The sequence below is a fragment of the Leopardus geoffroyi genome, chromosome D4 (assembly GCF_018350155.1).
Source record: "Leopardus geoffroyi isolate Oge1 chromosome D4, O.geoffroyi_Oge1_pat1.0, whole genome shotgun sequence".
Classification (NCBI taxonomy): domain Eukaryota; kingdom Metazoa; phylum Chordata; class Mammalia; order Carnivora; family Felidae; genus Leopardus; species Leopardus geoffroyi.
This window is the reverse complement of record NC_059342.1, coordinates 59,546,864-59,570,845: the sequence shown is the minus strand read 5'-3', so window position 1 is coordinate 59,570,845 and position 23,982 is coordinate 59,546,864. Positions and strand designations below refer to the sequence as shown.

General features: G+C 50.1%; 1 protein-coding gene across 2 annotated transcripts in view; it reads left to right on the top strand.

Annotated features, from left to right (window-relative positions):
* SHB (SH2 domain containing adaptor protein B) overlaps positions 1 to 15,400 on the top strand; it is a 136,098-nt gene extending 120,698 nt beyond the window's left edge. For both annotated transcript variants that reach the window (XM_045469121.1, XM_045469122.1), the window contains one exon: positions 14,521 to 15,400. In XM_045469121.1, coding sequence (XP_045325077.1) covers positions 14,521 to 14,704 — 184 coding nt within the window. In that variant the 3' untranslated portion in view covers positions 14,705 to 15,400. The remainder of the gene's footprint in view (positions 1 to 14,520) is intronic.
* Positions 15,401 to 23,982: the final 8,582 nt, after the last annotated feature.

Sequence of the window (23,982 nt, the reverse complement as noted above, 5' to 3'; positions counted from 1 at the left end):
AGAAGCATTTGGCAGGGCTTGAAGCAAACAGCTTCATACACTAAAACCCTAAGATGCAGGATTGCTGTTCCCCAGACCTTCAGGCCCTTAAAATCAGAAATAGGGCCTGGAATCATCCCAGTCAAGACCCTGGCTTTGGGATGGGAGAAGCAGGCACAGGAAGTGGAAAAGACCTTCCCAAGGTCCTGGGCAAGTTGGTGACAGAGCCCCAATGTTATTACCCTTCTGAGCCCCACAGCACTATATTTTCTTCTCCCATTTTCCGCATAAACCCTCTTGGTATTTGAGGCAGATTTATAAAATCAGATGTCAGATTTTATAGCTCTCATCTTTGCTCCCACAGTTCAAATGCTATAACTATAAAAATAATGTTTTGCCATGTATGAGTATGTGTGTGCATGTGTGGTGTCACACTCGCACACATGCACACCCTTCCCCTTTGCTGGGTGAGGCGCCCCTGCTCCTGGTTCTTGGTACCTCACACCTGCTTTTTCCTGGGCAGGTCCCCTAGTGAGCAACCACTGTCTTCTTTCCAGCCAGGGGTGATTTCTGCCACTTTTAATGCCTTTTTTTTTTTTTTTTTTTTTTTTTTAAGATTACTTCACCCGAGAGGAATATCAGAAACAATTGCCTTGGCAAAGCTGGCTTATTAGAAATGCTTTAATTAGAACTTTTTTTTTTTTTTTTTTTTTTTTTTTTGCTATTTTCCCTTTGAACATCCACATGCTGCTCATGGTCCCAGCCAGCGTGGGAACCAGCCTGCCACATTCTCAGCAGACCTTCAAGGCAGGGCCGACAAACAAGTCAACAGTGTGGCTATCACTGCTGTGTTCCTACTGTGCACCAGGCCTCTAACTGGGCAGGGAGACAAAGACATATCAGACTCTAAGCTGGTAGTCCTGGCAAGGGGACAAGCAGGTAGGTGAGTGCTGTGATATAGGGAGGTATGGCAGAAAATAAGCGAGGGAGGGAGAAAGTTAAGTGAAGGCTTCCTGGAGGAGCTGGCATTTGAGCAGGGCTGAGGAAGATGACAGTTTATCGAGAATAGCAAAGTAGAAGGAGAGTTAGGTTTGGGATTGGAGGAGAGGTCTCTGCAGGATCCATTCTTCCTCTAGTCCCAACTAGTTTTTTCAGTTGTCCCTACCACAGAACCTCCCCCCTTGGCCCAGGTGACCAATAATATTATGGACAGAGACATGCCTTAAAAACTCTGAAGTCCTAGTCAGCCCTCTCCAGCTCTTCATAACATCCCCATTTCTCCCGGAAGGAAAGGGGTTCAGCAAGACTTGGGCCTTACCTGTGGCCATGACAGCTCTCCGCATTCCCAGCTCTTCATTCTTTTGACCTCCTGCTTTGCCAAAGAGCAGACCACGTGCCCATCATTTCTACTTGACACTCAAAGTGTATACCCCGCCCAGACTGGACAGAGCCTCCCAGGGAGAAATGCATTTACACAGTGCCCAGCAGGGCTCTTTGTGGTCCCAGGTACCTGGGAGACGTTGATTGGAACAGGCCTCTGCAGAGTGTCCTGTGAGGTGGGTAAAATTATACCAATAACAATGATTAAAAATATGGGGCGTTGTACAAGTGAGGATAAAACCACTGGGGAGGCAAATGTATAAGATGGAGTGATCTGGGCAAGCCCAGATTTCAAATCCACAATCTCCAAACGTTAGCATAATCCCACTTGGAGTTCATATTTTCAGGCCAGAAAAATACCTTTTCTGTCTTGAGTTATTCTCATCTTAACCAAAAATGTATTCTATGAAGAATCTAGGGCTGTTTTACTTTTTTGCGGGAGTTGTGCTTTTAAAAAGCAATCAGTTCTGATAGTAAGTTAACTTTTTGAAACTCAATTACTTGCAGCCATGCTGAAAAAAACTATAATTAATGTGGTCAAATCCTAGCCAAATAATAAAATGAAAGCTTTGTTGTGTATCAAGGCAGAAATCAATTTCATTAGGGAGCAAAGAGCCGGAGATTTAATTTTGAGGAAATTCTCCACCCTGTGGACAGAGGTTGTCAAGAAGCTGCCAGAATGAATGTCCAACACAAGAGGACTCACCCTCCAGAGCCCAAATTACTGAGGACTGATTGACCTTTCAAAATTGCATTTGCATACCTTCCAAGTGTGGCCTAAGCCAGTGGGCTTTTGCTCTTTAATGTTCTTGGACCTGATACCCCTTTTGGTTTGGGTCAAGAGGTGAATGTTATCTGCACCCAATGACACTAACATGTCAAGAAGATCCTGTCCTTTGGAACTCGGGATGAGGTGGCCTCAGAAGGTCAGTAGACATGAGAAAGGAGTTTAGCAAGGACTTGGGGTGTGCACGTTGATGGTGGGGTCATTTCCAGACAGCAGGGCTGAGGGCAAAGCCAGACAGACCCACTAGGGACGATGCCCAGTTGCACGACCCCAAATGCAAGGGGGATAGTGAACAGCAAGTGTGACCAGAATGGGAAAGGACAGGAAATTCTGCCCTGTGAGGACATCTGGAGAGAGAGCAGCCTAAGGTCTGCTCCTGCTTCTGTCTTCTGGTATCTAAGAGGCCTTCCCAGGGCAGAAGGAATGGGCTGTGACCCGCAGGAACCAGAGCTCCCAACTGAGGCTACTATCAGTGAGATGCACTAAATTCAAGATGGACTTTCCTGTGGTCAGAGCCATCAGAGCTTGGAAGGGATTTTCCTGGCTGGGGAGTAAACTCCCCAATGCTGGGGGTAGGCAACAAAAGCTGGACACCAAGTATTGTGAATATTGCAAAGGCATTTCCATCATGGGACCGCACTAGAATGGGGGTGCTTAGACCTGCATGTGCATCAGAATCTCCTGGAGAGCATCTTAAAAGCAGATCTGGTTCCAAAGAGGCCCAGGGAGCCCCAGGTTTGACAAGTCTTGAGGGACTCCGATGTGGGCATTCTGAGGCACATTGGAAGAAACTATTTTTGAGAAACATCCACTCTTCTCCCAGCCCTGGGATGCTGGAACTTCTGTAATGCAGATCGAATCCTTTTGTTTAATAGCCAAGTTGTCATTCCTTCCTTGTCATGTGATGTGAGCATCTCCTGTGTGCCAAGTTTCAAAGGTTTACAGGTTTGGGGAGCCTGGGTGGCTCAGTCATTTGAGCATCCAACTTCAGCTCAGGGCATGATCTTGTGGTTCATGGGTTTGAGTCCCACATCAGGTTCTATGCTGACAGCTCAGAGCCTGCAGCCTGTTTCAGATTCTGTGTCTCCCTCTCTCTCTCTGCCCCTCCCTCTCTCACGCTCTGTCTCTGTCTCAAAAATAAATAAACATTAAAAAAAAAATTTTTTTTTTAAAGGTTTACAGGTTTGCAGGACCTCAGGGGTCATCTAGTCCTGTCCCTTCATTGTATTGATAGGGAAATTGAGGGCTGAGAGGGCAGGAGCCAGGGCTGGGATCAGGTTCCTGATGTCCAGTTCAGAGATCTTTTCACTTGCTTTCAGTGGACTTCCGGGAGCATTGAAAACTACTCCCATTTCACACATGAAGAAATTGAAGCCCAAATTCCAAGGACTGTTGGGAGTTCTTCCACTGAGAACCACTGTCATTCACATGATTTGCAAAGGTCCTTAGCCAGGGTGTTTGGGTGGCTTACAGTCAGCAGTGTTTGAAATTCCAGAGAGGAGAAAACTACCCTCGGGTTAGATACAAGGTCACTGAGCAGATAGATCTGTTTGTTTTTTTTAATTTTTTAGGTTTTTATTTTATTTTTGATAGAGTGCAAGTGGGGGAGGGGCAGAGAGAGAGGGAGACACAATCTGAAGCAGGCTGTAGGCTCTGAGCTGTCGGCATAGCGCCTGATGTGGGGCTCGAACTCACAGACCATGAGATCGTGACCTGAGTTGAAGTCAGATACTTAACTGACTGAGCCACCCAGGTGCCCCAGATCTATTTTAATTTGAAGTCTTTAAAGACCCCTGTGCATTTTCTTTTCTCTCTTTACTTTTTTTTTTCTTTTTTGAAGCAAAACTGTAAGCTGGATCAGGTGCTTTGTGAGCAAGTCCCTTCCTTGCCATGCTAATGGACTCCCTCTTTCAGTTAGCAGAGGAAGCCCCCACCAGGACAGGAGTTGGGTGGGAGGATAGTGGGGGCAAGCCCTGTGATTTAAGGATGAGATTCGGGGTGTGGGAGATTGCTGCTTCCCCCCTGTCTGCACCCCCACCCCACTCTCCCTCTCCACTTTGTCATACCCCATCTCTGCTGACAAGACGTTATAAAGACTATTGGTAGTGGCCAAGACTCCCCTACAACTGATAGCATGGGGGCGCGGCATTCTGGCCCCTGATTCGCTGGGAAATTAGAGCAAACCTCCACCACTCTCTGGGTCTCAATGTCATCTGTAAAATAAGCAGGGAACCAAATAGTCTCAAAAGCCTCTGCTTGGTACTTTACCTGCCTCAGAATACATGGGTGCCTGGGTGGCTCAGTCGGTTAAGTGTCTGACTCTTGGTTTCGGCTCAGGTCATGATCTCACGGTTTTGTGGGTTTGAACACTGCATCGGGCTCTGCACACTGCTTGGAGCCTGCTTGGGATTCTCCCTCTCTCTCTGCCCTTCCTCCACTCGTGCTCTTTCTGTCTCTCTCAAAATAAATAAATAAACTTAAAAAAATAATAATAAAGAGGGGTGCCTGGATGGCTCAGTCATTTAAGTATCTGACTTCGGCTCAAGTCATGATATCGTGGTTTGTGGGTTCGAACCTAGCATTGGGCTCTGTGCTGACAGCTGGGAGCCTGGAGCCTGTGTCTCCTTCTGTGTCTCCTTCTGTGTCTCCTTCTCTCTCTGCCCCTCCCCTGTTCATACTCTGCCTCTCTCTCAAAAACAAACAAACATTAAAAAACAATTTTTTTAAGAGCACCTGGGCACCTCAGTTGGTCAGGCGTCCAATTTCAGCTCAGGTCATGATCTCACAGTTGCTGAGTTCAAGCCCCGCATTGGGCTCTGTGCTGACAGCTCAGAACCTGGAGCCTGCTTCGGATTCTGTCTCTCTCTACCTGCCCTTCCTCTCCTCATGCTCTGTCTCTGTCTCTCAAAAATAAACATTAAAAAAAATTTTTTTTAATTTTTTAAAAAAGAAATGGTGAATACAGAGCAATATGCACAGTAGTACTTAATAAATACAGTACAATCATGTATGACCAGTAGTTTTTAAGCAGAGAAACTTCTTTCCTCATCTTTCCTATTTTGTTTTCAAGTGGAGCCCTGTGTGTGACGATGTACTTTTGAGAGGGTCATGAAATACCGCTTGATGTTTGGGGAAATTGATGCCAGGGAAGTAAACACCCTTCCCATTGTCACCCAGTGGCAGAGCTAGGGCCAGAACCTAGGCCTCACCACCAGCCACGGGGGCTGCCCAGCTGGAGGAGATGGTCCTACAGCCAGGAGTCTGCCTGGCCATCCATGGCTTCTAGGCTGCCAGCATGGCCATGAATGACAGACCGGAAGACAGGAAGACACATTCACTGCTCAGCCCAGACCACATGGAGCCAGCAAGACAGACCAGATGGGCAGCAACTTGTATGTGGGCTCCTGCAGAGCAGATGGAAACAAAGCCATGTCAGAACCCCAAACCTCGGCACCCGCCAGACTTGCTCATGCACTGCCCAGCTCAGACCTCAGACAGCCCCTGTTGGGGGCGGGGAGAGGTGTGTGTGAAAGCTCCATTCCACAGATGAGGAAACTGAGGCTGAGGAAGCCACAGTTCAATGTAGCAGGGCAAGGACTCAGACCTAGGTGGCGGTTCCACAGGCGGCGGTTCCTTTGGGAATGGTTCTGCTTTCCTTGCCAGGCGTGTCCCCCCTTGTCTCAGCCTTTCCTGGGTCAATCCCAGGTTTCCAGCTCCCCTGTGCCTTTAAAAGCCATTGTGCGCCTCCAAGTCCTCTCAGCCACTGGTGCTTACCGCCACAGCTGCTTTTGCCCACCCTCTGCTGGGTCCCTGTTCTGGAGCTTCCTTCAGGTGTGGCCTGCCCCCCACCCCCATCTGCTATTTGTGGGGAGGGTAGGAGGTTGGTCCTTGAAAACAGCCTGGAGCCCTTTGCAGCCAAGCAGTTTGGCAAACTCTTTGTGTGTCAAGCCCTTAAATGTGGAGCGGGATGACCTAACCTTTATCAAGCGTTCACACTGCATTCATTCACAGCTAAGTTCTCACTTACCCTGATAACTACTGTGCGGGTGGACTCTTGTTATTCCCATTTCACAGATGCAGACTTTTAGGCACTGGAGAATGTGGGTGTGTGGCTTTAACCTCAGTGCCACCAGAAGTTGAGACTGGATTGTTCTTTGTTGTGGAGGCTGTCCTATGCATTGTAGGTTTGTCAGTACCCTTGGCTTCTACCCAGATGCCAGCAGCACCTGAGTTCCCAGGCACTGCTGAATACCCCCCAGAAGGGATGAACTCACTCCCACCAAGAACCCCTGCTCCAAGGAGCGTATGGGCTGGGAAAGGCTTGTCCCAGTACATAGAGACCACTCTGAGCTGAATGCATTCTGTCCATCTGTTGGCACAAGTGTTAGGACTGCTCTTATCATCGTGCTGTCCCTAAGCCTGGGCGTCTGCTGTGCCCACTGCTCTACTCGTCTTTCTTCCTGCACTGAGGATCGCCATCCTGCCCTGCCTTAGTGCTCCTGGCTGGTGCTGGGGTGACCTTTACCCTCCTTGGGACGTCCCTCATTGGCTTGAGAACTTTAGTGCTGGAGGGACCCCCTCCACCTTTTCCAAATGAAAGAAACTGAGACCCAGGGAGAAGGTACTTGCCCGGTGCATGACATCATCAGTGGGATCAGAGTTTGAACTCAGGCATCTGACTTCAGTCTGGCCACCACCGCCAGCCCCCACCTGTCCTAAACACAAAAACTCATTCGCATTCCCAGAAGAGTCCCGATTAGAAGTAAAGGGGAAAACAAAACAAAACACGCTAGACCCTCTTGCCTCTTCCCAAAGCTCTGACAGCATTTCACATGTCACCCCCACCCCACCTCCTCCCCTCCCCTTGCAGTTTTCGTGTGCACTTGGCTGAGCCTGAGGACTGATGGGAATCCTAAACAAGGGGACTGCAAAAGTTATCCAGCCTACCCCGAAGCATCATTACCCTTTTCACGCCTCCAGTAATGGGAGGCTTACTCTGCCGTCAGCCTTGATCATTAAAATCCTCCTGTCTAAAAGTTTGTTAGTCTTCTCCTGAGAAAATTGCCTAAAATGGATTCATTTTGACCTACCCGCTGCTCTGTGTGGCACAAAACAAACCTATGCCTTTCCATGTTTGCTGGGAGAGGCTTCTGCCAGCTCCCCTTCTGCCTGGAGATGGCTTTTTGTCATGATTTACTGAAGGCTCTCACCCCGAGCCGCCAACTTAGAGCTTGAGAAATGCCCGCGCGTCTCAGGAAGGCTAATCGCTGCTGATGCGTTTATTGAAAGTCCAATTATTTGGTTGTAAATCAAGTCGTTTGGCTCAGCAGCATTTACATGTAGACATTTGTTCGCAATAACTTGACATATGCATCTTTGGTTTATCGTTGTGAAGGCTGTTTCAGAAGGCCCTGGGCAGCACGCAGGTATTTGCCATGTGGACTTCTAAGCCCCTTCCCCCAGCTCCCCGGACTCCTAGACTATCTCAGCCAGAGGGGCCTCCGTACCTCCAGCTCCTTGCATTGCAGTTGAGAACCCCAGCACACAGCTAGAACAAGTTGCTGCTCCCTCCAGTCCCTGGTCCTCTCACCTGTGCCATGGGCATCTTGCAAATAATGATGCCAGCCCTCCCAGCATCTTTGTGAAGCCACAGGCTGGTCTGGTCATGGGCCAAGGGTGGCGGCTATCGCTGCTGTACATCTTTGTGTCCCAGATTCCTGGACCCTTTTCGGGAAGTTCACAGCATATACAGGTGCTAGCCTGCATGCAAGTAGGGCCTTGGGAGCTGTCAACCAGGTTGACAGGGACCTGTCCCTGAAGGCTCCCGGCACTTGAGTTCTGGATATTTCTCTCCCAATGCAGGCCCAGGGCTCTCACATCATGCTTCTCTGCAGGCACTTGTGAATGTTTCTGGGGTTTCTACGCATTGCTCACAGGTATGGTGAGGAGAATTTCTCTGTAGACACACACACCCAGCCAAATATCCCATCTCACTGGAGGTCAAAGAGAAGGGAGGAGGAAAGCAGACATTCTGAATCACAGAGCCATCTGCTTGCACGGGCAGTGTTGCCAACTGCAGGGCGGAGTTAGCTGGGAACAACCTTTTTTGTGGGAACCTACGTGGCCATGAATATAGGAGGTGCCTTGCCATGGACACCCTCCCGGCTGGCTCCCTGGGGATGCCAGGTCCCAGGGTCATGACAGATCAGGGTAAGGGCCAGGCCTAGGACCACACCTACCCCCGCATGGACAGCACAAACGTCTGTGTCCATCTCTACTGCCACAGAGGGCTGGGCTTTGAGCGGGAGCACTGGCTGGCATTCTCATGCTCATGGAGGATGTGGGAACTGCGACACTTCGTCCCTGAGAATCATCCTGCAGCCAGTTGCTGAGGGCACTTTAAATGCCCAGGAAGTCCATGGCTCTAAGAGGGAACTTGTCTCATATTTGTGCTTCGTTTCTCTAGGCCTGGGCAGAGGGCATTGGCTGCCTCAGTCACCCCAGCAAGGATTTCTTCTAGAAATCTGAGGAAAGAGGGGCTTGACCCATTCTTCCTTGTAACCTCCCTCAGGCAAGACTTGTCTTTTGACTTGAGAGGTGCAAGACTTTGTACCCCCTAAAGAGGTGACCCTCTGGGTGCTCCTCATGACTCTGCCCCTCACTAAGCTTGCTCAGCTGGTCCTCACTGGCTGTCCTAGGACCAGGGCTATCCAGACAGAGCAGCTACTGTATCTGACCTTGGAGGAAGTGGCTTCTACCCTGGCTGGGCCACACTAAGGGACAGGGTACAACAGCCACCAACCTGCCCTTGGGAGCTTATAAACCAGAGAGGAGGTTGTGTGGGGCCTCATTGCTGGCTCAGGGCAGACCCTCACCAGATAGCTGATGGTTGGATGGACGGATGGATGATGGACAGATGGACCAAGTGCCCAGCTGTGGGCCAGGCTTATGCTGAGAGCCCAGAGAAAGTAAGGCTTGGCCTACTGAGAAACGTCACAATGAACAGACAGGATTCTTTTTTTTTTTTTTTTTTTTTAAGTTAATTTATTCTGACAGAGAGAGAGCATGAGCAGGGGAGGGACAGAGAGAGAGAATCCTGAGCAGGCTCCACACTGACATCGTGTAGCCTGATGCAGGGCTCGAACTCAAGAACCCATGAGATCATGACCAGAGCTAAGACCAAGAGTCGGACGCTTAACTGACTGAGCCACCCAGGCTCCCCTGAACAGACAGGATCCTTGACCTCAGGAACTCACAGAGCTACAAGGAAGCCATGTCTCAGGACAGAAAGAGTCCAAAGGCCCACCTAGACACCTGGATCCATCTGGTTAGGTGGCTGAGCAGGAGAAAATGAGGCTGCAGAATCAGACAGCTATAGTGAAATCCTAGTCCCGCCATGTGCGATGGGACTTGGCACTCAACCTCACTAGCATCGGTTTCCCATCCGTAAACAGTGGTAGTTCTACCAGCTTAGCAGCATTGCTGTGGGCTTCCACGCGATAATATGTAGCAACAGCTCAGCTCCCTGCCTGGTGCACAGTGGGGTTTGAACAGTGCAGGTGGCATTCGTTGTGCAGTGGCCATGGGGAGCCATGGATGGTTTTGAGCTGAGAGACAGTGTTCTGGGGCATCTCCGTCAAGACAGCAGTTCCCCAACCACCTTTTAGTAGAGGTGGACCAGAGATCCTTGCTGTGTGTGGATTCCCGTAACCAGGTTCTACGCGATAGTCCCCAAAGGCAATTTCCTTGCCTTCTCCTGCATAAATATTATATGCAAGTATTTTTAAGTCATTTCATCATGAAAAGAAGCGATTTAACATAACTATTACTCAGGATTCTTCATGAAATATGCATCAAGCAATTAGGTCTAAAAGCGAGAGGTGAGGCCTTGTACCCTGCTTGGGCCGGCAGCTGCGGGCTGAGTGATGTTTTATTAAAGCCCATGATTATGAGACGAGGTAGGGCCTGTTATTAGGCCCGGCACAACAGGCACGTTTGATAATCCTGGTGATGAGGAGGTGCTTTTTGTGATGATAATGAGGGATCTAAACGCAGTGACAGCCCCAGCACCCCCAGCCTCCGCCAGCCTTACATGACTCATTAGACAGGTCACCCACCGGAGACACCCTTAATTGTGACTTTGCTCTCGCAAGATGTCCTATCAAAGGAGACAGGCCTGACACAGGAGCCTCGCGGGTGGCCGCAGCCTGTCCAAGCTCCCTGGGGACCAAGGCCCTCCCAGAAGTGATGATGGCGAGGTGGCGTGGCCGGGGACCTGGCCCACCTGGCCCTGGAGGCAAAGAGCTCCGGGTTCTGGCTTCAGCCAAAGCCCGCCTTGCCGTGTGCCTTGACCCCGAGTGTTGTTCTCTCCCACCTCAGTCCTCCAAGGCACCCCAAGAGAAGCTCTGTCCAGAGCATCCACAGCACCCCTGGGCATGCTGGTTATCTGATGCACCCTCTTTTCTTGCTAGAAATTCTAATTTTTTTCTCTTCTTATGCTAGTTGTCTTCTGAATTGAGTTGGGAGTCATTAAAGCCATCCCTTCACAGTTGTTTTTATTTTTTTTTATTTTTTATTTAAAAAAATTTTTTTAATGTTTATTTGTTTTTGAGAGAGAGGGAGAGCCAGAGCATGAGCAGGGGAGGGGCAGAGGGAGAGGGAGACACAGAATCGGAAGCAGGCTCCAGGCCCTGAGCTGTCAGCACAGAGCCTGATGCAGGGCTTGAACCCACAAACCGTGAGATCATGACCTGAGCTGAAGTCAGATGCTTAACCAACCGAGCCACTCAGGCGCCCCTTCACAGTTGTTTTTAAATCTTCAGCTGTTGTAAAGTAGCATCTCATTCATTGGGACCTTGTGACCCATCAGGATATATTATCAGGATATATTACACATCTCTTGGGTGTGTGTTGACAAGGTTTTACCTGACCTATTCGTGAGTCAGAGTTTGACAGATTGTTTCAAAAAGCAAGCTCACCTCTCAGGGCCTGCCAACCCCATGTGATGGGTCTCCATAGTTGGGGCCTTTAGCAGTCAGGACAAGCCATCCCCAGTGCCTGAGATGACCTTTCCATGCCAGCCCTGTGCTGTCTCTGGCCCACCACCAGCCCTGTAGGGTAAGTACCTAGGGACTGAGGCCAGAGTCAGAGTCCCTTGCACAGGGTCTAACGTCTCTCCCCTGCCACCTTACCTGGCCTCATACGGAGTGTTGAGGGCTAAGTGGGATTCTCTCCTGGAGCTGGATGGTACTAAGTCAGGAGCATGGACCCTGGGAAAGGCCCACCAGGGAGGGAAGCAGCACCACCGCTGATTGCTGTGTGACCTTGGGTCAGCCACCTGACTGAGCCTCAGGACTTGGCACACAGCCTGAATCACAGGAAGTGCCTGGGAAACATTGGCCGTGAAGACCATTATGATCAGTGCCCCGTGAGAATAAAGACTGGGGGCTGTGGGCAGCAGTGGAATGGGGCATGAGGCTGCCTCCAGGCCCCTTCCTGCGAGAAGTCCTCACAAGGGGGCAAGAGCTTATGCTTACACACATGGAATCCAGGACCTTAGGCCCAGAAGCACCCTCAAAGGTCATCCGGTTAGCCTCCCCACAGATCCAGTGGTGCCAAGGACAGAACCCACCACCGCCAAAGGACCGCCTCAGGTCCAGAGAACCACGGGGTGCAATGCTTGAGCCCAAGGGGAAGGGCCGCTCCTGCTGGGGGCTCCTGATGTGGGAGCCAGCTCGTGGGCCTTTATCCCTCTACCAGGGGATGGTCATGCCTTGGACTGGGCGGTCATAGGGCCTGAGTCCTCTGCCATGGTCTGAGTTTTGTGACTGGCCTGCCCCGCTCGGCACAGCCTAGCTCAGTTACAAACCTGTGTCTACTGAAATACATGTGCCAGAGGCACTTCAGGGAGGTGCTAACAGCTGCCCTGCCTCACCTATGTCTGTTGAGGAGGAGGCATCATTGTGGAGTTTCTGATAACCTGGTGGCCATTCCGAACCTGTGGCCTGGGAACAGCGGGGCCTTCTCTCCCTCTGGTCCCGTCAGCTGTTCTCACCATCCCTGCCACTTCCCTTGCTGGGTGTTTTAAGAACAACCACTATAAAAACGTCCCATTAAACCATATGAGTTACTTCTCTTCACCTCCTTAAAAAGTAAATCAGCTCCTCCTGCCACTTCCTTTCTGTGTTGCCAGCACAGCTTTGGCATTCTGGCCTGGCTCACAGCTATAGCTGCTGTGATCCAGTCTTCCACATCGTGTGCTCTGCACCCCAGCCACAGATCTGTGGTCTGGCACCCAAAACATCACCCCACTCCACTCACAAAGAGGAGCATGACTGTCCGAGGCTACACGCCCTCTGCTCCCTCACTCACCTGCAGCTCCAGCCGGTGCTCCGCCCCCCACCCCCACCCCCACCCTTTGTCCAGGCAGAGCTGAGCTCATGGCCTCAGTGCACAGAGCTTTTTAACTAGTCCTAGTTTCCTTAGCCACACAATCTCAGCACTTCATTCAAGCAGTTACCACCCTATCCAGGCCGGCACAGATTCGTGATCTCTCCCGTGTGGTGGGTAGCTAGTCTTCGCTTAAATGGGGTTGTACGTTTTCTCACTTACTGCACACGCCGTTCCCTTTCTAACAGCTTAAGCAAGTGCGCCTCCTGCTTCTCAGATGTGTCGAGGCAATTCTCCAATGAAATGACCCTTCACTGAGGAGCAGAACTTGCCACAGGCTCTGTAATTAGAACATTGTCAGCCTTAAAAAATCTTGATTTAAATTTTAGTTCTTTACAGGAATTATTCTCTCTAGAAACATAATTGCTCTCCGAACGATTTCCTTTAAGCTGAGGGTGACATCTCTAAATACATTATTATGAGCAGATGTATTGCTCAGTGCCCGCACTTCATTAAGCATTTGCTCTGCCATTTGAAAATGGTGCTGGAGTCCAAATTGATGCATTAACAGAGCGGGCGTCCGTGAGCGCGGGGAGCCCAGTCCTGACTGGAAGAGACGTGGTAAGCCCTCCAGTGCCCCTGTGGGAGCAGTCGGAGCAACAAGAACTGAAGCTCAGAAGGTTGCAAATTTGTGTTCACTTGGAGCTCAGCCTCGCCAGGGGCTGGGCCTTGGTCTCCCAGAAGCAAGGCCCCTGGGGCTGGTCACAAGTTATCAGTGCCAAGGGACAGACTCTAGAGAAGGCAGCAAGAGGTCAGAGTGCCAGCTTTCTCACTAAGTGACAAATGTGAGATAAATTGGACTGTGCTTTGGAAACCAAGCATCTACAGGTTTGGCAGCAAAATCATCAAAGGCCAGGCTTAGAGCTGAGTGGGCAGGGAAAAGGCAGCTTGGGCAAAGGCAGATTGACAGAGGAGTGAGTGATCTGATATGGCCAGAGACCTGGGTGGAAGGTGGGAGGACCAGGGCCAGGTACTAGGGCCAGGTGGAAGCAGCATGGCCATTGCCATCTGAGATCTGTGCCCCAGCCAGTGTATGCTGGTGTAGGGGCACGGGGCTGCAAGGGGCACGGGGTCCAGGGTTCTACTCTGATCTCCAAGGGACCCACCCACTGCCCTTTTCAGCAGATGCCATGCATGGTGTGTCCAGGGACTGGGCCCTGATCTGTGGAGCTCTCAGGGGAGTTGGGAAAATGGAGAAGTAATTGCAATTCAAGGAAGCAAGTGATGGAGGCACGAGTTTGCTCGGTGCTGTCAGAGGAAGGAAGGAGCTCTGCTTGTGGTAGCCTGGAAGACTTCCCAGCAGAAGAAACACTCAGGTTGGGCCTTGGAGGAGGAGGCAGAGTTCACTGAACAGAGGGAAGATGCACAGAGAAGGGAGTGCCTGCAAGGAGGCAGAGCTGGGGAAGAACACACATACCCCCGACATTCCCTTGGCTAAAACTAGTCACATGTTTACAGAGGCTGCAAGGGAGGCTGGGAAATGTAGTCCCTGGCTGGGCAGCCCCTTCCTAGTGGCAATAAAGTAGTATGGAAGGGAGAGCATCAATTTTTGGAAAACAGCTCACCTGTCATCCCTGCTACACTGTTTTCTCACCTGTAAACTGGGGGTGATGAGACCTGCCCCGCACACTTGCCAGGGCACTGGGGACTTAATCATACTTTTCGCCTGGCACACACAGCCTAAAAACTTGTCTGTGTCAGCAATAAGAGGAGCCAAGTCTGGGGGCTTGTTTTCCTGAGGAAGCCTTTCAAAAGCTCTCAAGATCCTAAAGACTCTCCAGCAGTGTTTGCTGCTGGTTGCTGGTCTATGCTGGGCTTGGGGGAGCTCTGGGGTGCAGCTGCGTTTCAGTTGGGCCTGAGCAGCATGGCTGTTTCAGCCTTTGTCACTGCAGATCCTAATAATAACCTCCGTGTTTTGTTCACAGGAGCAACCAGGGCTTTATGCACATGAAACTGGCCAAAACCAAAGAGAAGTACGTTCTGGGTCAGAACAGTCCCCCATTCGACAGTGTCCCGGAAGTCATCCACTACTATACCACCAGAAAGCTGCCCATCAAAGGGGCTGAGCACTTGTCCCTCCTCTACCCTGTGGCTGTGCGGACCCTCTGAGCGGACAAGCCCCACCCTACTCTGTGACGGGGCCCAGACTTGGAGGAGCTGGAGGCCCCCGCCCACCAGCCCGGCCGCTGTTGCAGGCGGGGTCCAATTTGTGTCGTGTGTATGGTACTAGCACACCACTGCATGTCTCTAGAATGCTGTTGCCACTTACGGGGGGCTGGAGAAAGCCTGGACAAAGACAGAAGGACAGCCAACACGCCACCCCAGCCCCCACCCCCGCCCCCTCCTTGAGTTTCTGTGAATTAAAATATTTGCAAATCCAAAGAGATGCCTTCCAGGATGAACAAAGGAGAGCAGCTCCGGAGGGGCGAGGGGCGGGGCGGGAGCTCCCCGGGTTGCAGCTCTTTGTTCTCCAGCTGTCACGAATTCACACCTGTGGGGGTGGGTGGGGGGGGGCACTACGGTTTTCCCACCAGGGCCCCCGCTGGTGCTGGGAGACAAATGCAGGTGCTCTGAGAGCCCAGAAAGCCCCAGGAGTCTGGCTTCCCCTGTGGTGTGTGTGTATGTGTGAGTGTGAACACATACACGAGAGAGCATGGTCACACACAGATGTGAGTAAGCCCACTAAATCCACTGTTAGTCACTCAGTGTAATCACTAGGAGATCTTCAAGGAATCATTGTGCAGTCACAAAGAGGATTCAATTATTTATGAATAGGGTGTGTAAATAAAATAGTCATTTAATACATATTCTTATCCCTTTTTTTATATGTACGTATATATACCACAGAGGGTCTCTGAGGAGGGCAGTGTTTACCTGCTGGTTTCGTTCCCGGAGCAAGGTGTGACTCTGGGTGTGTGTGGTACGACAGGCCCCAGGGAGGGAAGGAAGCAGAGAGGGGTTTTCTTTGCCCACCTGAGAGCCAACCTCAGGACGGTGCAGCAAGGCCCTGCGTTCCGGCTCCAGCAATGGTAGCCTCAAGTGTTGACCCACCACCCAAGCTCTCCCTTCCGCCTATAGCAGCCCAGTGATGGCAAGTCTGTGCAGAGCACCCAGCAGTCTACAGAGGGCTCTCCCATTATCTGGTCAGCGCCACCCCGTGAGGCATTTAATGTGGGGAAAGGGCGGCACAGAGAGGGAAAGTAATCTGCGCTATGTCACACAGCTTGTAAGTGAAAGAGGCTTCTTGAGTCCAGATTGGCAGCCTCCATGGCCAGTGCTTTGGCTGTCCATGGCCTCACTGTTAACCCTGCCCCTGAGGGAAAACAAATCCTAACCTCTCAGGGGGACGTGGAGTTCTCTTGGTCATCCATCCACACTGCTTCCCCGCAGATAACACACACGTTCCCACGGTTCACCTCCATCTTGCCTCTGCCCTTGACTGGAGCAGGGATGCTCACCACACCTTCAGGTCAGGCTCCTAAGGCTGTGAGGTTGCTTTTACTTGGTTCCTTCTCCTTTCCTTTCCCACCACCACGCTATGGTTAAATGCTGGTGGAAGACATAGAAGAATCCCACCCAGCAGCATGACAGATAACGGTTTCCATCTGCTGAAGGACATGCAAGGATCCAAATACGGCCCGAGTTTGAGTTTCAGTGCCTTCACCAAGCACACGTCTTCCTGCCTGCCCAGCTTGTCTGAATGGAGTGGAAGCTTGGTGACCGTCATCCCCAGCACAAGGGGCTGAGTTCGAACATCACCAGCAGTTCTAGACATTCAGCACTGCCCAGGCTTCAGAGATGCTTCAGGCTCACTGTTCAGATGTGGTCTCAGGGGCCCAGCAAAGAAAAAGGACTTGCGGCTGCTGCCTGTCAAACCAGGCAGAGCAGGACTAAAAGCTGTGCCTCTTTAGGGTGCTGCTGTGGATTTCCCAGGTTTGTGGCCAAAGCTGTTTCCTTAGCAACCGGTCTCTCTGCTCAGTCCACCTCGGGTCATCCTCCCAGCCACCACAACCCCCCCCCCCCCAAAAAAAACCCCTCCCACCTGCAGATCCCACAGCCTGAGCTGCCTCATGATTACCACTTAGGCCATGGCCTGACTCTGTCCTGACCTTTTGCCTGTTGTGCATTTTCCCAAACGTCCTTTGAGGCAAAAGAGTACCTGGAGTGATTCACATTCCCCCCACCCCCCTTTCTCCCTCTCTCTTTTTTTTTTTTTTTTGTGAATGAGAAAATGAGTGAGGAATTGGCACTTGTCCAAACAGAAGTGCCAAAGGAGACTGGACCCCAAGGATCCACTTAGAGGTTGGGGCTGTGGGAGCAGCCCCTCAAGCTGGGTGGGGTGAGACTGCATTAGCTTTCTCCCCCCTGAGCAAGCCCAGATGCCCACGGGGCACTTCCACTTCCGAGGCTGCAGGCTGGGACCGTCCAGAAGCTGTGTGAGCCTTCCCAGTAGACAATCTTCCACAACAAATTCCTCCTCAGGAAAGGCTCTGTGCCTGTCTGAGGAGGAACTAGGTTGTTTTGCTGTTGCCTTTGCTCTTTTAAGGGATTCCTGGGCCCTCCCTCTGTCTTCCTGAAGTTTCCCCAGGAGGCCCAACCCCCAGCTGCCCTTAGGGACAGAGGCCGGCAGAGGAGCCAGCTTACAGGATGGGAGCTGCTAAAAGGAATTTTTGCCTTAATTTTACGAACCTCTCCCTCTTCTTCCTCTAATTGTGACCGTTTCCTCTGTCGGTGTGTATTCATGTTTTCTTGGATATCTAACAATTGAAACGGCTTTTCCCTTTCAGAAACACTCACATTCAGGTTACTGGCATTGGTTTGGTTTTTGTTTTGGCTTTTTTTTTTTTTTTTCATCTGCTGCCAATTAATGGAAAAAATGAGCTGGGTTTCTTTGAGGGGGAAAAAAAAAAAGCTCCCTGCTACACAATATCTTGCCCTCAGCATTTTGTCTCAGAACACTACCTCCAGCCACTAACAGGCCCCATTGCTCAGAGCCACTGGACTGTTTTGTTGTGTGGTGTTTTTTTTTTTCTTCCTTTCTTTCCCTTCTTTCCTGGCCTCATTATTGACCATAATGCCCCAACCACTTCAGCAGCTCTGTCCTTGAGCACTGAGGAGTCAAGGACCTTTTTGGCAAACCCCCCCCCCCCAACAAGATGGTGGCCACAGAAAGAAAGAAGCTTTGTGGGGAGAGAGAGCCCACCTGCCTGTCAGGAGAAAGGCTCAGGGAGCAGCCTTTCTAAGGACAATGCTGAAAGAGTCTGGGTCTCCAGGAAGGCTGGGCCAATTCAAGCAGAGCTGTGCAACCCCTCGCAGAGCAGCTCAGGGCTGGTGCCCCTCTGTGGCTAGTGATTGAGCAGAGGGGATCCTGACCTAGCTTTCGGCAAGGGCCTCATGCCAATGAGTAGAGCTCTTGGCAGTCATTCTGCTTCTACTACAGTCACAGGACCTGGAGATTCCCCTTTTAAGATTTTAAAAATAATTTTTTTAATGTTTATTCTTAAGATAGAGCAGGGGAGGGGCAAAGAGAGAGGGAGAGAGAGAATACCAAGCAGGCTCCATGCTGTCAGCACAGAGCCCAAGGTGGGGCTCCAACTCAGGAACTGCAGGATCGTGACCTGAGCAGAAATCAAGAGTTGGCCACTTAACCGAGTAAGTCCCCTAGGTTGTCTCCTGCCCTTTAAGATTTTAACCCCAAGCTCTGGCCAGCTCTCCACGACACTCAAAGGTGGTTAATGTCACTTGACCAAGGGCCTCACAGGGACAACGGTCAGGCTTACCATTCGCTCTCACAGACTCTAGGGACGGTGCGTGCAGAAAGCCAGCAGACGGGGCAGGCTGGCATTTGGAGTTGGCCTGTGGGTGCCCATGAAGCATCCTGGATGGATCAGGCAGCCACCCAGCAAGCTGCCACGTCTGTCTCTTCACCCTTCCAGAATCAGTTACCAGCAAAGACCAAATGGAGCAAGTTGTCCAGAGGGAGCCAGCACAGTCCAGAACCTTAGCTGCAGGAGCACCTTCCAGAACCCCACAGAGACCCACTCAGGTGCCTCCTGGGCACGGGCGGCAGCCCTCAGCCTATCCTTCCCCTCGCTTCAGAGCTGTGTGTTACTGCCAAGAGCCCATGCCAGCCGCCTACTGTTAACAAAGTGTCCTGTAAAGCTCTAATTCTGTGTGATAAGCTGTATGATAATGTATATTTAATGTGAAGCTTTTAACATACGGTTGTCTTGTGGAAATGTACCTCACTGAGCACACCTGTGTTATTTCTTTAACACGCAACAGTGAAATCTAGTTTGATTGCCTTTTGTTTACAGAGGCTGAGGTTCTGCCATCATCTCCCAAAGGTGGATTGTTACAGGAACCTCCTGCTTCCCAATTAAGAGGAAGATAGACCCCTAATGAGTTCGTTAAATGAAAACAAATTAATTTGTTCAGCAGACATTTGTTGAGAGCCTCCTGGTCCTCGGACCTGTTGGATACACAGGAGAATGAGACCCAGCCCCTGCCCTCAGGAAGTTTCCAGTGTGGGATGAAACAAACAGGTAGCTACACTTGGTGTAATGGGGGGGTGGGGGGATGGGGGTGGGGACCGGGCCGGGAGGGGGCCAGCAGCTGAGGGGGCCCAGATGGGGGAATTGAATCTGCCTGCTGTGTTCAGGAAAATGACCTTGAAGGATGAGGGCTGGGTGTTCCAGGCAGAGTAACAGGTGCTGGGTTCATCAGGGAGAGTGGAACAGGTGTGGTATGGTGGAAATGGCGAGGCTGCTGGGTCTCTAAGGGCTTCATCCTGTGGAGGCAAAAGAACAGAGCAGGGCAAGAGGAGAGGTGTTCACCTTCTCCAGCCAGAAAGCAATTCCCTGAAGACTTGAGGAGGTGCTGGCCCCCTGTTTCCTGGAGGGGTGATTACCAAAGGAGAGGCTCAGGGTCTCTATCATTTGCCCTCACGCTATCATCATGAATGACGTCATCGCACGGCCTGAGGTAGGAAGGGTGGGGGAAGATCTGCAGCCCAAGTCCACCCTCACACACAGATCAGCCCCTGAGTTTGCACTAGGTCCCCTGCAGCACTCCAGGAAGCCTGCTATGAAGTGACCCCTGACCCCCACCTCACCATGGAGGAACTCACTGCGTCTCCTCCTCCTCTCTCCCAAGAGTGTGGCCTTTTGCCCCCAGCAGGCTCCTTCCTCCCCCACATCCCCAAGGATTCAAGCTTTGGTTCTCCTCTCCCCTTCCATACTGCAATGACCCCAAATCCACTCCTCCATCTCCCAATCCCAAGCCCCTCAGAGCACACTCCATGACCACACCACACACACACACACACACACACACACGTGTGCGCGCGCGCGCCCAGTACCGGGACAAGGGCAATGCCAGTGCTCTGCAACCAGGGATTTCCTGAAGGGCAAGGAGGAAATGTCTCTGGTGGTCGTCTCTAATCTATGTTATGTTCTAGGGAGGGTTTCATTTCTGTTTCAGTTCAATTTAACAAACATTGAGTGTATAAAAGCGTCCATGACAAGCTGGTGACCTGAAGCAGGAAGCTGGGCACAGGAAACATCTTCAACCATAGTCGACAGGAAGCAGTGAGCGGCCAGACGCCTGCCCCCACGGCATCCCTGCACAGAAACCCAACAGTGCAGGGTGGAAACTGAGGCCCAGAGAGGGACAGGGACTTGCTCAAAGTTACACAGCAATTCCATCTTAATATGCCTCAGGCGCTTGAGGGGAACCGGTTCAGAGGGTCACCTTGGCCAGTGTAGCTCTGGGAAGACTGGGGTGGAGGAGGGGATTCTTCTCGGACAGAGTTTATAATCCAACTCTTTCTCGCTGGCTCCCTCCTGAGTGGGAGCATCCCAGACATGCAGTGATTTGTGCTCTCTCTAACTAGGAGACGATTTTGGAAGGGGCCTTGGTCTGACTGGGCGGCAGGATGTCACCAGTGTGGTTCTGGCGCCCTCATGTGGTTACCTTCAGCATTGCAGCCAGGCCCAGGGGGAGAGTAAGACAGCTCCAAGTCCCGGCGCTTGTTATAGAAAGAGAAAACAGGCCCAGAAAAGGAATAGGCAGGCATGTAAATAAATAGTGTGCCAGCAGAGTGGTGGGTGATGGGTGTTGTAGCAGAGGTATGGCTAGCAGAGGAAGTGACAATTGAGCTGGGCATTATATGCAGGGAGTAAGCACATCCCAAGGAGAGGACCCAGGAGTAATCAAGAGCAGGGAAGGAGGCTTCCTCTGATTCCCAATGCAGTGCTCTCTCAACTACCTCCCACTCTAAAGCCCACTAATTCATGCCAACTGAGAAAGAAGGTCAGGCAGAGTTAGAACAGCTCAGTACAAAACAATTTTATGCAGTATTTTTTTTTTTTTTTTTTTTTTACATTACTGACTTTCCGATAACAACATTTACTCAACTGAACTAGATTTGTATTTCAGGAAAATGTAAAGAAGAAAATTAAAATCACCCTAAAGGCAAAGAAAAGCACTGTGAACATTCTGAAGTATCATCTTAGTGTTTTTTCTGTGCATACATATAATTCTTTTCCAGCTTTATTGATGTACAGTTGACATATAACACTGTAATTTTAAAGTGTGATGATTTGACACATGTATATATTGGGAAGTGATTACCACAATTAGATTAGTTAACACATCCATCACTTCATATAATGACAAATTTTATCATTTGTGATCAGAAATATCACATACGTGTATAATAACATTTAAGATCTACTCTCTTAGCTATTTTCAAGTATATTATACAGTATTATTAATGATAGTCACAATGCTGACTATTATATCCCCAGAAGTTACTCATTTTACAGCTGGAAATTTGTACCCTTTGACCAACACCTCCACATTTGGCTTCATCCCTCAGCCCCTGGCAACCACCATCTCCTCTCTGTTTCTAGGAGTTGGCTTATTTTAGTTTCCAAATATAAGTGAGGTCATGCAGTATTTGTCTTTCTCTGCCTGACATTTCACTTAGCATAATGCCTTTACGGTCCATCCATGTTGTCAAAATGGCAGAATATATTTTCTTTTTATGGCTGAATAATGTTCCATTGCATTTACATACCACATTTTCTTGAAGCATCCATCAAAGTATAAATCTAAACTTAGATTGCATACATTGTATTATTTTTTTCTTTTTGGTTTTTTGATTCATTAAGTATTCTCTACACCCAACGTAGGGCTCAAACTCATGACCTAGAGATCAAGAGTTGCCTGCTTTTCCAACTGAGCCAGCCAAGCGCCTCATAAATAAAATTGGGTTCATGCTGTGTTTATATAGTTTTATGCTTCGTTTTCTATTTAAAATAATGTCTTCATGGGGCGCCTGGGTGGCTCAGTCGGTTAAGCATCTGACTTCAGCTCAGGTCATGATCTTGCGAGGTCTGTGGGTTCGAGCCCCACATCCAGCTCTGTGCTGACAGCTCGGAGCCTGGAGCCTGCTTCAGATTCTGTGTCTTCCTCTCTCTCTGCCCCTCCTTCACTGGCACTCTGTCTCTCTCTCTCAAAAATAAATAAACATTAATAAATTTTTATAAAAAAAGAATAGTGTTTTCATGTTATTAAATCTGTAATATGATTTTGTTTTCTTAGCTGCATGAGATTCTATTTTAACTCATTCGTGTTTTTGTATAACCAGCTCTGCTGGGAATATCTTTGTTCCAAAATCACTGTCAAAAGAAAAATCACTGTCCATATTTCTTTTTCTTAGGAGAAACTCGTAGAAGTGGCATTCCTGGTCAGAGGCTAGGTACATCTTTAAGGCTTCTCGTCTTCTAGAGAGACAAGTATATTTTCCACTGTTGTGTCTGGGAGTGTCCCTAAACCCTTCCAGTTACATTAGAGAACTTTAAGCAACTTAGACTTGCCTAAAATGTGAGGCATGAGCTAAGCCATTTCCTTTCATGAAACACAGCCTGAGTTCTGGCATGGGGCCACCGGGGGGCAGGACAGGAGGCTGCCTGGGGTCTGCTTATAGGTGACCAATGGTCCCCATCTGCCCAGGACTGTGGAGCTCTCCAGGATGCCCAAACTGGGGTGATCCCAGGCAGACTGAAACCGTTGGTCACGCTAACTACCGGCTCCTGACAGAACTCCCAGCAAGCTCCTCACCCTCTGCCCCTGTGAAGATGACTTCCTGGGCTAGGGGCCAGAGATGGGAGACCCTGAGAGGCTGAGAAGGGGTCCTGCCCTCCTGGAGTTTGGGAGGCAGACAACAAGAGGAATAGCTGTCACCCCTACAGAAGCATTGAGGGGCCCAGGCTCACATCCTAATTCCATCCTCTCTGGCTGTGTGACCGGGGCAACGGGTAAAAAGCTTCCACTTCTTCTGTAAAATGGCATGAGGGGGCACCTGGGGGGCTCAGTAGGTCGAGTGTCTGACTTCAGGTCAGGTCATGAGCTCTTGGTTTGTGAGTTGGAGCCTGCCACCATCAGCACAGAGCCCATTTCAGATTCTCTCTCTCTCTCTCTCTCTCTCTCTGCTCCTCCCCCGCTTGCACTTTCTCTCCAAAATAAACAAACATTTGGAAAAAAAGATGGTGTGAGAAGTGACCTCCCCAGGGTTACTGCAGGGATGACAGTGTGAAATGAATACCCTAAGCATGCCTTACCTTCATCAATCTTCAGATCATGTCAGCCAGATCAGGTGAGTTTTCAGGCGGAAGGCAGGGGCCGTTACAGCCACAGAATTTCAAAGGAAAGAGGGTCTGGGGTTCTGGGAAGGCCTCCTTTAGGAGGTGAGAACGGAGTACATTTTACAAAGTAAAAATGCCCTAGCTCTACATCTGCGAAGTAAGGGGCAGAATTCAAGATCGTTTTCCTCTTCAGACTGAAGTCCAGGGTGGTTCTTGCCATTCCCCTATCCAGGCACCTTTTTTTTTTTTTTTTTTAATTTGAGAGAGAGAGGGAGAGGGGTGGAAGGGAGGGAGGGAGAGAGAGAAAGAGAGAGAGAATCCCAAGCAGGGGCTCAATTCCATGACCCTGGGATCATGACCTGAGTGGAAACCAAGAGTGGGATGTTCAATCAACTGAGCCACTACCACATTTGTTGTTTACTTCAAGATTGAAATCTGTTTATTGCCTTTGTTATTTATTTGTTTGTTTGTTTTTAATTAAGCAGACTCCATGCCCAACATGGGGCTCGAACTCATGACTCTGAGGTCAAGAGTTCTCTACCAACTGAGCCAGTCAGGCACCCCCTGTCTTTGTTATTCAAATATCGAATCTATGCAGTGTTTTTACTGTTTAAATATTAAACGTGTATCATGTTCATTATCTGTCTGTCTCCACCCACTTGATTGACTGCACACAGGCAGGGATCTAGGAGAGTCTCTGGCACATAGTAGGTGCTCAATAAGTGTTAAATGATC